Genomic DNA, 14,368 nt, shown 5'->3' with positions numbered 1-14,368 from the left:
GCAAAATAATTCACCATCATACTGTGAGCTCCGCCTGATACTCGGGAACTGGTCAAAGGAAACGCATTAAGTATTCAGCAATATGCACCTTGCCTGCTGAACAGAAGTTTGCTGATTAGGCAAAAAAAAGGGAGCAAGCAAATAAACTGCATAGAGACATTACTAAACAGAAACCATAGTGTGACAGGGCGGTAAACAGGGATGTATATCTGCATTATCTTTCCAGAGAAAAAAGGTATGTCACATACTATTTTTCACTAAGCTATATTTTTAAGTCCTTTCCCTCTATGTGTTTGAGTAGGTAAAGGAAACAGAGGTAGGAATGGAAGAACACATACAGACTTGCAATGCAGACTTAGTATCTGTGCAGCAACTATACCTAATAGTTCTCGGACAGCACCCGCAAAGTCTGTCTTTGTGTGCATTTTCACTACTGCAGTGGTGGGTAGTAGAGGAGACACAAAAAGATAAAGTAGCAGTGGATACAGTCACAAAAACAGCAGTGTGTGTGCTATACTGTGATGCCAGTAACATTTTATTGTGACTGATTTATAATACAGATTTGTTGTATATAACTAGCAGTTAGTTGAATTTATTTTTCCTTTTGTTACTTTTCCACATGTGTAATGAATTGAAATGCCTGCTAGTATCTTCCTAGGGCATACAATAAGCAAATAGCTTATAAAGGACCAAGTCATGATAAAGTGTTACTACATCTGTAAAGATAACACTTGTTTCTTTAGTCAAAAACAATGTGATATAAATCAAGCTCCTAAAGTGTTCAAAATCACTTTTTTTGTTCCCAAGCTGATGCTGAAAGCCAGAGAATCAAAGAACAGCTTAGTGGTGAGAAAGTGGGCATGAGGCCAAATTCAGCTGATCTTTGGTGCACCATGTGAGCAAATGCAGCATGACCGTTCTTGAAGGAGTTACTTAACATACAGACACATCCATGTCGGACACGCAGGACTTACAGCACACACTCACACACAGATATACTGTACACACACACTCCCTCAAGAAGAGTGCCTCAGCAGCAGCTAAGAGCAGATTTGAAGAGAAGCCAAAGGGAGGTGAAGAGAAATAAAATGCTAACAGATCACAGACCTGGGAGAGGTTTCAGCTTGAGAGTCCTTCCTATGAGGAGAGGAGAAACTAACTGTTACACTGTATGTCATAATTAACATCGAGCCATGTTGTTAAGGTTGTGGTAGATTAGCCCTGGAACATGTTCAGAGAAATATTAAGACGAGTTGCTAGATGTAAAAAAGTGTGCTTCTTCAAATTCAATTTACATACAGTATAAGACGAGATAAAAAAGATAAGAAATGACATGAGCCATTTAAGCCATTTTAGGTGGCTAAAAAAAGCTTTGAAAACAACATTAAAATATTGTCACTTTATATGGTACATTTCAGACAATGAGCAACACAGACTTTAATTCATAGTTTAGCTGTCTCTATCAAATTAATATAAGCATTTCATTAGAATAAAAAAGAGGTCATACATAGCTTTCGGGTCTCAAAAGTAAAGCCAAAGCCAAAATGTCTCAAACCTGCATTATCTCTAATGTCCAGCAGGGGCAGCCCTATTGGTCAGAAGCATAGACTGTATATGATCAGAAGTCAAATTGTATAGAAGTCTATGAAAAAATCACCTTACTTCTCGCTTGATTTATTACCACTCTATACATGTTCCAAGTGAGTTTATGGTCTCAATCCCTAGTTTGAAGTCTTCTTCAATGCAAGAAATGTATGTGGCCCTCAACGCTACACTATGTTTACCAGTTGAATTATCAAAGGTTGTCGTTTTGCTTGATTGCCAGTTAAGAAGTGAATAATTTTTTTTTAGTATCCCTTTTCTTTTTTAAATATGCTTTTTTCCAATCCAAAGATTATTTCTTCACTGGCAATAACCATTACCCATCATGCTCCCCATTATACAGTGTAATCATCCCAGCATCCTTTTCATTATCATCTTCGGCTTTGTCAATGCTCATGTTTTTACCTGAATGACTTTCCCTTCAGATTCCTCAGCAGGTCCAGCTGATTCAGAGGTGGAATGAGTCTGGGAAAAGACAAAGAGCATTTCTGTCAAGGAACTTTCAACTCAATGTCGAAAAGTTGAAGCTCGCCGCTGGGCACTTTTAGTTTGGCAGTTCTCTATTCTGCTGGTCATCGCCTTTTTACCTACAACTGGAATGAAACCAAAAAACAGAAGCCATTTTCAATTAGAAAAAACAAGCAGCTTCTTCTAGACACATATTAGTCAGAAATGTGTGCCGTGAAAGTCTGGCATGGCAGCTCAACTGCTGATTCATACAGTTGGGCAGTGAAATAGGTGGTTAATTTTACAAAGTAGCCACTTGCAGTGTTTGTCTTTGGAACTATGTTTCAAAAGAGGTGTCACTGCCAAGACACCAGCATCAGCCACTGTACAATTACCCTTATTTAAGCAGAAAGTGAAAGTCCCACCGGTGAGCGATGCTTCAGCGATGCTAGTATCTGATTCAACAAATGAGTATAGAATACAATAAGACAAAGGATCAGATTTCCACTTAGCTTAGTTTTCAGAGGGATGGCAGAATGTGATATGGGAAAACAGTATTTATTGAAAATGTAAAGCATTATTCAGACATATCCATCACTTACCTGTACATTGGGATCGCTACAGTCTGCTCGTAAAAATCCCAAGTGTACATCAGATCTGTCCGGGAAAGGTTGGTAGCATAAAACCTCCAAGCACCCTGGAAAGAGACAGGAAACGACTTTTAATCTTTTCGTCAGAAGCACAAACAGGAATCAAATCTGCTGTAAATCCCATAAATGGTGTTGTTATCATTCATTTTTTTACCTGGATGAGGCCTGCTGCAGGGGTACGTCTCTTCTCAAAATGTTTCTGCCTGTGTTGCTCTTGTACCTTCAGGGCAAAGCCAGAACCCAGGATGCCCTAAAACGATAAAGGTATCTTTATTGACCTCTATTGGCCAGGAGTTGGAATCGCAACTCCTTCAACATCTTGTAGAACCTTCCACAGCAGAGAGTAGGGAGCACATACAACTAGAAGATGGCATATATATAATATGACAGATGTCTACAAAGCCTTAAGGTAATATGATTGTTTGATACAATTATTTCCTTCCCACATGGCAAAAGTAAAGGCTGTTTATTATGCATATTTGTGTTGGACCAGGTTTAACTAAAAGCGTACTGCTGAGTCTGACATTTTTAAATCTCAGGTGAAATGCCAAACATTTAGCAGCAAGTGACAAACCCATCAGTGACTGGAATTATGTCATTAGGTGAGAGCTTTCTAAATGTGAAGGGACACATGAGCAGTGTTTTTGATTAAGCTTTTAGCTGGCTTCTATAGTCTAATTACCAGAGAGGACAAATACTCTATAATATTCTAGACTGGCTCTTAGACTGCTTATTTTTCTGGGTGGGATCATAAAAGACTGAAAAGTTTTAGGTAGCTCGGGATCACTACATTATATTAAATATTCACATCCTTTCAATATATCACAGCAGACATGTAATTACAAGAGAAATGCACATATAATGAATGATGGGAACAATGGCTGCATACTGTTTATGTTCAGGGCCCTAGTATTGTGTATGCTGGTTCAATCAGACCATGGATTGATTACTGAAAATAGAATGTCTCATGAAGTGACACATAACAACTACAGATAGAAACAAAAACACCTCAAAGTCACACAAAACAACATACAAAATACACAAAACAACAGCAAAAAGAGGCAAAATTACAGTTTTACATTATAAAGAAGTATGTCGTTTAGCCACTTGGTGGCAGCGTGGCAAGCTGAGAATACCACTTCCTTTTTAGATGTTTTTGTGCTAACCAACAATTGGCCATTTTCACACAATCAGTGGATGTAGAGGATCATCATTTGCATTTGGGGTTGTTTTTTGTATGACCTGATGATCTAGTTTATGCTCTCTGTTGATAGTCTCTATGACGCCATGTGTCACATTATTTATTGAATCAATTAGATGTTCTTGTCAAGTATACACAATCTGGTCTTTCATAGTTAAAATAATGAAATATGCTATGTTCTTGTGTTCTAAAAGAACACTAAGTAGTTAGCATGAGGGGTGAAAAACAGAACAAGGAATGCAAACTCAAGAATACATGAAAGACTTAGACACATTCTTATGGAGGTACAGAGCAGTTACACCACATTGCTGATCACTTAACAACATAGAGACTTAATAAACACAAAAGAAACCACGACACTGGGTTCAAAGTGTACTCACAGCAGGAAGTGCAAAGAAGGCCACCCCGATCATGCTGAACGCGGCTGCCAGCATGCGACCATTCCAGGTCTTTGGAACCTTATCACCATAACCAATGGTGGTGAGAGTTATCTGGTGAGAAGATAAGTTAAAGTCACTCTGATTCGTGGAACAGGTTGCATAGAAGAAAGATAGGAAAAGTGACAGACTGACAGACCCTTTTCCCCCCTGTCTTACCAGTCCCCACCAAAGGGCATCAGCATAGGTCTCAAACTCAGTATTTGAATCCTTTTCCACGGAGTAGACCAGGAATGAAGCCAGGATGAGGCACAGGAAGCCGATGTACCACGCTGTGATGAGCTCCTGCAGGGAAGAACAATACAGTGAGCGGCAGGGAATCTAAAGTAATAGTGTCATCAAAGAAGCCTGGCAAAGTGGTGATGTAACCTCTGTAAATTGGTAAAAATTGCCTTTGTAATAATATTACATTACATTAGAAACATAATTATGTGAGTCCATTGTCCTCTGCGGTAGACCAAGCACTTCATAATAACCGTCTTTATTCCCCTCGATGCTTCCTCTCTCCGTCTCTCACAAACACACACAGTTTTCCACTATCTTGTTAGTGCAAGCTGATAATTCAAAGCTCATTAAAATAAAACTGAGATAAATATATTTCCATACCATGACAGGATTACTGTCACTGAATTAACACGGTGGAAAATAAAGCACTATTAGTTTGAACCCCCATGGTTTAAATCACATGTGAAGACCACTTTCACCCAGGACACCACTGTATTGATTGACTGTAAAATAAAACAGTTGACTTATTTTAGGCCTACGTCACTTTTATTACATTCTTAACTTACATACACGACTTAACTTAAATATGTAACTTAGGAAATGTAACAAATATAGTTATTTTAACCCAAACCATGAAATTGTACTAAACCTAAATAATGTTTAAAACTGCAACTGTGACCTGGAGGAAATAGGTTTGACTGAAAACGTAATTATTAATGTTTTTGTTTTAGCCAAAGTCATCCTTTTGCCCTGGCTTAAAGAGCAACTTGCAGGTTAGAGACACCAGTGAATAAATGTGTAGGAAAATGATGAATACACTAGATTTTCCCAAAAATATGAGAGGGGTCTGCCTGCAGACCTCCACTCTCAGGACAGTTCCGGTGCAGACCTCCACTCTCAGGACACCTCCACTGTCAGTACAGGAAGTGACGATTCTGACGTGTGCTAGCTAATAGTCATGCTAATGATAGCTAATACCTAATAGTAGTATGTTTGTCGTTTGTACAGTGCTAGTTATATGTTATGTAAAGCCTGCATACTTATGTGTTTTATTTCTGTATTGTAACAGTTTTACAAAGTAAAAGAAGAACCGTAAAGTCAAGAAAGAAAACCTTGCATCTTTATTGGAGGACTTTTAAATGTTATGTTACTGTCTAGCTACGCATAGGGATACGCGCTGTAAGGGCAGAACAGTTCAATCATACTGTACTGATATACAAGGTGATTATATATATATATATATATACGCGGCGGAGGTGGGGAGGTTCCAGCTGGGAACCTCCACCCCGCTGTGGGAGTGGGACCCCTGGACGGTGCGTCTTGGTCACGCTTCATATCGGCCGGCCCGGGAAGGAAGAGACACGCAGAGTGGGGGAAGTCCCCCACCCCAACGCAGCACACCCTCCCGGCCATCAGAGTCGAACCCGCAGTTCGGAGGAACCGACCGCCAGAGCACCGGCACTAGGCCGGCGCGGAGGCCCTCCGACAGTGGGTCACGTTTGCCAATCGATCAGTGAGAGGAGAAAAATGCAACAAAAATTGTCAAAATCCGTTAATATATGGATGAGTGGGGGGGCTGGACAAAGGCCATTGGGGGACACCCGAGACCGGGCAATGTCCCCGGTAGAAATCGGGTGAAATAGCCCAAAAAATAAAAATTAACAAAACCGGGGAAAATAGGGGGGAAAGTGAAAAAAAGTGTCCGAAAATAGGTACTCGCGAGGCGGGCAGAGTCCCCTGTCAACTCCCGTTACATTCCTCCATGGTATCATTTGAGCGAAAAACTTTTACGAGAACCAGGCTGGGGGGGTCAGGGCTTGACCGAGGCCGACCCAAAGTGCACGGTGGGCGAACTCATCGCCTCCGTGATGAGTCTCCATTGTGATTTGAAAAATTCCTTCGGTGGGCGGGAAAAAAAACGTGTTCGTCAGAATCGTCAATTCCTGTACTGACAGTGGAGGTGTCCTGAGAGTGCAGCCTGCACCGGAACTGTCCTGAGAGTGGAGGTCTGCAGGCAGGCTCCCATGAAAAATATACAGAAATAGGGGGGAGAAAGCAGCGAAGGGGGGGGAGAGAGATGTAATACGGTTTCTTGATAAAGCTGTGGAGACGGAGTATGTGCTGCAGGGAGGTGGATGCACAACGCACCCAGGAACGAACGCTAGCTCCGGTCCTTTTCCCATGAGGGAAACTGTGGACTCGATGCCCTGACAGGCTTGAGTTTGTGCAACCTGCACAAACACAAGCTCACCATGATTACAAATGGTGAAATGCAATGTAAAATTACCGAAAAAATACCAGCTCACTAAATCACAACCGCTCAAACCAACTACAAACTACTACCGCGGATTGGGCAGAGACCGAGTCTGAGAAAGTTAACTCCCCCATGTGACGTAATATGACGCGGCAAGGTTTCAGGCAAGGTTAAGCATAAATGTAGTAAAAAAAAAGCCTGCAAGTTGGTCTTTAAGTCCTTTCACTTCCTCTGCATGTTTTCTAAACAATAACACATGTTTACATGAACAGTAAATTAATCATCTAATCAAATGCTGGAAGTGGACATACATCAATGATAATACAGTAAAGACATTATTCAAAACATTATTTAACCTTTACTTAGCATACATTTCAGTGTAGTTAATGGAACTGCAGAGCACAGTAGATTGTTAACACCACATCTGGCTGGCTAATAATACCAACACTGTGATCACACCAGGGAAAGGTGTTTAAAAGACAGAGCGTTCAACTCTTATTCAACTTCTACAGTAAATCTTGAATGATGTCACCTTGCTGTGGGCGTAAACTACAGATCCCAGCAGCTTCCAGGTGCCCCCCCGGCGGTCCATACGCAGCATGCGCAGGATCTGCAGGAATCTCAAACTCCTGATGGCCGAGGTGGCGAACACATTGCCCTGAGAACCGGCCGCCAGCACTGACACTGAGGCGATCAGCACCATGATGTCTGGAGAGAGAAGACACATCACAGAACTCTGAACACGCTGGGGAAGATACAGATCCCCGATCAAATCAGGAGTGAATTACCAACACTTCACTGAGTACAATGAGGACCGATTTCCGTGTAATTCAAAAGTTGCTTAGAGTACTTAGAAGCAACTAGAAGAGTCAAGTTTTCTTGAGTTTGTTATGTTCTGTTAATGGCAACCAATATGGGGAAAATTACAAGAACACTTAACAAAGATGGTTATTATATTCAGGACCAAAGCCTCCAGCATTAGAATGAATGGAAAAAACACAGTCTTTGTAATGTTTTATGATCAGAGAGGGCAAAAGTACACACATCCAGTGGCGGCTGGTGGAAAATATTTTTGGTGGGGCTATGGAAATGGTGACAAAACCATACTAGGGCATTTAAAATCAGGAGACTAAATACGAACATTGTGTGTGTGTGTGTGTGTGTGTGTGTGTGTGTGTGTGTGTGTGTGTGTGTGTGTGTGTGTGTGTGTGTGTGTGTGTGTGTGTGTGTGTGTGTGTGTGTGTGTCATACTTGCCAACCCTCCCGATTTTCGCGGGAGACACCCGCATTTCTCCCGATTTCTGACAAAATCAGATTTACTCAGGACTGTTTCCACTCGGACTTTAATACAGGTACACCATTGTTTGGTTTCCATGGTAGCGCGTCTCTTGAGCAGCGCGCGCAACTCAAAGTCTGAGAGGGTGAGGAAGATGAAAACTGAACAAGAATCGACAACTCGACCCTCTGATCCCTCCTTTCCTGTAAAATACAGGTCAGCCCACACATATGCTCCATGGTGCCACAGGCCTTGCCCTTACAACTACAATAAGCATGCAAATGTTAATCTACAGCTCCGGCGATCCACTAGCACCGGAGTCTACAACTGCAGACGCAGCCATCCCCTACTGTAGCGTCACCTTGGATACGAGTCTAAACAGACACACAGGCCAGGGCGCTGAAAGGGCGCCCTTTGAGCATCAGATCTGACGACGCTGATTGGCTGAAATTATGTTTTGGCGTCATAGTTTACAGATAGCAACAGTCAGCTTGTTGGTTGCAGCTGCTCTGGCTGAGGGCTCTTTTCTACCGCCCGGACGAGAGAGGGTAATGATATACGCTGCGGCCAGGCAGGAAACATGTGACTTATCAGTAACTTTAGATATCGTAAAACAATTTTAAACAAGATTTTATTGTAGATTATACATTTTACTGATACCAACTATAAAATATTTACCTTGTTCTTTAAAAATAAAAATAAAAAAAATTTTGGGGGGGGAAATATATTTTTTTATGAATTTTTAATTTTTAATGACAATCAAACATGTGAGAAGAGGGGGGGCAGCGCCCCTAGCGCCCCTATGGACCGGCCGCCACTGCACACATCCTTTACTCAAGTAGAAGTACAGATACTTCTGTTTAAAAATACTCTGGTAAAAGTAGAATTACTGACTAAATTTCGTCACTCGAGTAAAAGTAATATGGGCTTTGAAATGTACTTCAGTAAAAAGTACCCATAACTAGCAGCAACCTGTTAAGCCCGGCGGGGACCCTGGGTTTTTTTTTTCCGGACACTGTGTCTCAGGGGATCTTAATATTTAAGAACCTATTAATGTGTTATACCAGATTAACGGAAATAATCTCAGCTAACTGACGATATAAACCATTTTTACCAAAACAAAACACAAGTCTCATAAGAAGCATCTAAATGACCCCTTAGCGAAAAATGCTAACGGGCGTTGGCACAGAACTCAAGATAGAAGTACCCTTATTACTTATCGTAGCTGCACATACAAGATGTCCGATTAAAGCTGAGGTTCCACAGATTATTTAGGTATATAGTATCATCACTGAGTGATCCGAATTTGCGACAGGGGAAGCAAAGACAGACATCACAACACGTACCTTTACGTAGCTTCTAGGGAGATCGTCTCACCGTAGCTGTTAATCTGATCAAAAGACGTGTTCAATGGCATTAAAACGAGAAAAAACGCGGCTGAATCGGTTAATCCATAGGTTGATAAAGTTTCTGGGCAATAATTGGAATTATTTATAATCCATAATTCAATTTTTATGTAAAAATCGCGGAGCAAAAGTTAGCTGCTAATGGTAGCCACCAGAGTGGCTGCTGCTTCCGGTCTTGGCTATGCGTCAGTATAATACACACACATGACCAAATAAGGACTATGTGGGAGTTCCCCTCGATTCCATTGGCTCTGACGGTTAGAAAGAGATGTCACATGTCAAAATCCAGCAGGGGGAGCCAAAGATATGAAAAATCCACCCAAATGGCCCCAGAAGAGGTTTTTTTTTGCTAAATCTGTCTAAAAATGTCAAATATCACTTGTTTTGCATCAATCTTGATACAGGGTACTTATTATATGTTGTACTTTGGATTGCTAAAGCTTTTAGTCTACTAACCCATCATCCAAGGTTAGTTTTCACTATAAGTACAAAATATGTTTTGGACAGACACTATAATTTACAGTTTTTTACTATGTTCAATCTGAATTTTCTTTAAAATAAAAAACATCTATATTGAATCTGACTTTTCTACATCCAACTGACAGGTTTATCATTACTTTGAGAAAAAAGATTATTAATTTAACCCTTTTAGAAGGGAAGATATGGTCATTTGTTCTGGGAATGTCATTTTCGAGCCTGAAACCTGAAAAACAGGCTCAGGGTTTAACAGTACCTGACCTCCCTTTATATTAATAGAACAATCATTTCATTGTTAGCTAATGAATGTTTCCATGCTGAACAACGGCAGCATGACAACGTTTTCATTGGTCCCTCTTCTTTAGAGAAGACCAGGAAATGGTGGAGAATGATGATCACGCCACCAAACACACATTCAAACTAAAGGAACCAGCCTGTTTGGAAAATGTAAGAAGTAGAAAGTACAGGTATTTGTGTTCAAAATGTAAGAAGTCAAAGTAAAAAGTCATCAGAAAAATAAGTAGTGGAGTAAAGTGATACCAGAAAAATGTACTTAAGTACAGTAACAAAGTATTTGTACTACTCCCCACCTCTGTCTGAGAGCAAGGGGACATCCAGCCCCACTCTGTTTTCTCACCTATGACACAGAAAGGCTTTCTGGCGAACTTGAGCCTCCCGCTCCATCCTCTGTACCGACAGCAGCAGCCAGCCGCCCATATCCTCACGATGTACTCCACTCCAAACACCACGATGGTCACTATTTCCTGTGGAACAAACCAAAGTTAACCCTGAGACATGTTTGTATATGGAGTACAACTAATGAAATGCTACCTACCAGGATGTACAAGGCACTCTCTGAGCTATTCTTGAACTCTCTGATGGTGGCAAACACTGAGAGGATGAGACAGGAGAAGATCAAGAGGAAGCTGATGGGGGGAAAAGTACAAAAACAGTTATTGCTTGTTATTTTAAGGCATTTCACAGTTCATTTCATTCAGTGAATCAGTCTGCATAACCATATAAATAAAGCATGTGTGATGTCCGTTTCTTAAAGGGGCAGTTCACCCCAAATCAACCAAATATTCTCAATTACCCTAAGGTATTAAAAGATGATTATTTGCATTTTCTCCCCCAGTACAATTGAGATGAATGAACATTCAAAGCACTGAAAAAGGACATTTCAATAACTAAACAGCATTATGGCTTTCAGAAACCATGTCCCATTTCAATGAACCACATTGGCAACAGTTACCATAAGGACTTTATTTTGTTGGTTTAAACATTTAAATTAAATTGAAGAATGAAGAAAAAACATGTGCATGGCTTGATACCAACCCTTTATGATATTCCCACATTTAATGTAATATTAATCTGCTAGCATTGTCACGATCATTTGCCATAAAGACCATTTCCCATCTGTAAACTCTGAAGCTTAAGTAGGGACAGTTGGGGACTTAATGAATAATTAGAGGCGCAGAAGCTGGGTGGTGCCTTTCTTAGCGGAAATAAGCAAAGTGCATGAACATCTGCAGCTCGTTTAGGAGGAATCAGTGAATTATGAGTCAATAAGACAGAAAGCCTGAAAGATGCAAGCAGATAGATTTTCATTGGAACTACTGATCCTTCTTAAATAATGTCAATGAAACGATAACAATAAGGTTTCCCATGTAGAACTTGAGTTAGGTCAAGTGACCTTATAACACGTGCTGACATTGACAATTACGTAGAATAAGTGCAATTACTGGCTTTTTCCGACAGTTAGGGTTAGATCGGGTTAGGCTTCACTGGATCGACACTAAAGTCATTACTCCTTTCAACAAAGGTTGGGAGTTAGTGTAAGATGAGTTTAAACTTTGTTAAGACTGGGACAATCCCATAGACCAAACTCCTCCATTAACAGGTAGATATATTATAAGATGTATACTAAAGATCAATAAAACAATTGGTTTTCTAGGTACAATAGAAAAGGGATGGTGAATGGTTTTAAGTAGACTGATGTGATTTGGAAGAAAATCAATTCTGCAGCCACACATCCAGAAGATTGGCTGAGACCGTCAGGCGAGCGCTTTATTGGACGGAACATAACATGTGTTTTCAGAGAGGAAGAGGCATGGCAAGGCCTGACCTTAGGGACCTTCTTCAGAAAAGATCGACTGGAAGAATTCCAAAGCAGAGATAATGGAGAGTGCCTGGTGAAACCCAATACTAGGACCACGCAGGAATTCAAGAAGAAATAAGAAGAAAGCAGGCGCAACTATCATTAATCATAAGATACAGTGGCATCTCTCTGAGCACAAGATCAGGTAACACATTAAAGCTCAAACTACACCCGAGTGATCTCATTTAACAATATACTCTTTGAGTGGTGGGAGTGGGCTGATGGAGAAATGAAAGGGTGGTTGTTATGACGAAGATGTGAGTAATACCTATTCACACATCCAACAGGAAAACTGCCTTTTAGCTCCGTTTTTAGTCTCAACCTTCATTCCACAAAATGGCCATTTAGCTTCTAAATGCAACACTAACTTCTCCAGTTGGTTGCTACATGTATATGAATGTAATCAAACCTATCAAAAGCGTCTTATCAGTTTCTTATCACTACCATTCAAATGCTTCAGATGGGGCAAATGACATACCCTCACAATATGAAACAGTTTTAAACAGGTTGCAATGTTGCAAAACATTGATAAAAAAATAATTGGTTAGTTCTAGGAAAAGATGGTCGTTTGGGGTACAATAAGTAGAAGGGAACTTAAAGTTGCATATGTATACTATGTACATTTGAAGTCACGATGTGTGTTATGGCTGCAGTGATCTAGCTTAGGAATAGATGACTACAGCCTATACTGAACCTCATCTATGTTCAGATAACTACTTATAAAAGCATTTTATTCAGCTGTTAACATCCGAAGCTGTTGCAGCTGTTTGGTGTTGAACAGGAAGCGTACAGCTAAATGAAACAAAGCTGATGCACAAATAACAAACCAATCAGAAAGGATAGGTGAAATGACCTCGTAGAGATGAGGGGAAGTGGAGAGTTTGGCTATAAGTCATTGAGGGTTGGTCAATACCAGTGACACATTTCCATTAAAATTGAGTCACTTCATCCATTATTGATATAAGTAATATTGATTGTGTGGAGGGGGGCTATGGTGGTCAAATTTCTCCTAGGGCCGAGGAAGAACTAACACCAGCCCGCCCACCCACCCACCCACCCACCCACACACACACACACACACACACACACACACACACACACACACACACACACACACACACACACACACACACACACACACACACACACACACACACACACACACACACACACACACACACACACACACACACACACACACACACACACACACACACACACACACACACACACACACACACACACACACACACACACACACACACACACACACACAGTATATGTGCCCAATAGTGATGGCTTTAGCGTTTGGATTATTCTTATATTCAAGGTCACTCAATAGGGCAGTCATTTTCTGACAAGATGTACCAGTTTTCATATATTATCTTCCAGACTGGTCTCCAAATTGGATCGGAATCATTGAGTGAATTAATAGAAAGAATCAGACCCAAAAAACATATTATACCATTGGAATCAATACATCTTATTAATTCCTACCCATAGTTAAGGCACCTGCAGAACATTATTCTGACAAAGCTGAGACGTCTGATGCTTCTGTCTTTTGTTCTCTTGTGACATATTGAGGTCAGTCTTCACATAGTTTACAGAACAGTGACTTGTCACTTCACTATCTGAAGACCAGTGTTGGGACTAACGCAACTACTTTTTGCAGTAACTAATAGCGTTACCAGTTACCTATTCCCATTAAGTAACGCCGTTATAGTTACTGTGATTTAAATGGGTGCGTTACTGCGTTATATTATGTGATGGAACTGAACCGAATCTCCCTGCGGATGTAACTTACAGGCGAATACAGCGATGTCCTCTCACAGCACCATGGAAAAGTGAAAGTAACCAGAGAGGAGTGATGTTAACGCGGGGTAACATTTCAGGGTAAGCCAATCAGAGACAGAGTTGGGCGGGTCTTGCCTTATGGGGAAAATACACACAAACACTTGCTAATAGGCGCATTCACACCGCAGTACTTTTCCCACAAAGGTTCATGAGAACTTAGTTCATCAGAACTCGTTAGTTCTGATGAACTAAGTACAGATCGCGTTCACACCGGAATAAGTCCCTGGGGGTGGATTAGGCAAATGAAGCCGCTGACGTCACTTCTTCTTCTTCTGCTTTGGGTTTACTGGCAGGCCGCAAACAACTTCACGGCGTATACTGCCGCCCAAAATCCCCGGCCGCGACACCTCCTCATTTCCACCTCTCCCATGTTTTATTTTG

The 14,368-nt window shown here is 40.9% G+C and overlaps 1 protein-coding gene across 4 annotated transcripts in view; it reads right to left on the bottom strand.

Annotated features, from left to right (window-relative positions):
• The window catches only part of kcnq2a (potassium voltage-gated channel, KQT-like subfamily, member 2a), a gene marked incomplete at its 3' end in the record, with an annotated part of 33,672 nt that overhangs the window by 191 nt on the left and 19,113 nt on the right, over positions 1-14,368 (bottom strand). The window contains exons 2-12 of one of the 4 annotated variants that reach the window (XR_013807177.1): positions 10,811-10,901; positions 10,613-10,739; positions 7,349-7,524; positions 4,497-4,622; positions 4,281-4,391; positions 2,854-2,949; positions 2,652-2,746; positions 2,008-2,067; positions 1,108-1,137; positions 380-433; positions 15-93 (exon numbers count right to left, since the gene is read on the bottom strand). Coding sequence is in view for 3 of the 4 variants with exons in the window: in XM_079675433.1 (XP_079531559.1) it covers positions 286-433; positions 1,108-1,137; positions 2,008-2,067; positions 2,652-2,746; positions 2,854-2,949; positions 4,281-4,391; positions 4,497-4,622; positions 7,349-7,524; positions 10,613-10,739; positions 10,811-10,901 (1,060 nt within the window). Of the gene's footprint in view, positions 1-14; positions 94-278; positions 434-1,107; positions 1,138-2,007; positions 2,068-2,647; positions 2,747-2,853; positions 2,950-4,280; positions 4,392-4,496; positions 4,623-7,348; positions 7,525-10,612; positions 10,740-10,810; positions 10,902-14,368 lie in introns of those variants that run through there. The other 3 variants (XM_079675433.1, XM_079675434.1, XM_079675435.1) reach the window with 3 other exon arrangements.

The sequence above is a fragment of the Notothenia rossii genome (genome assembly GCF_949606895.1).
Source record: "Notothenia rossii genome assembly, chromosome: 4".
NCBI lineage: Eukaryota > Metazoa > Chordata > Actinopteri > Perciformes > Nototheniidae > Notothenia > Notothenia rossii.
This window is presented reverse-complemented; position numbering and strand designations above follow the sequence as displayed.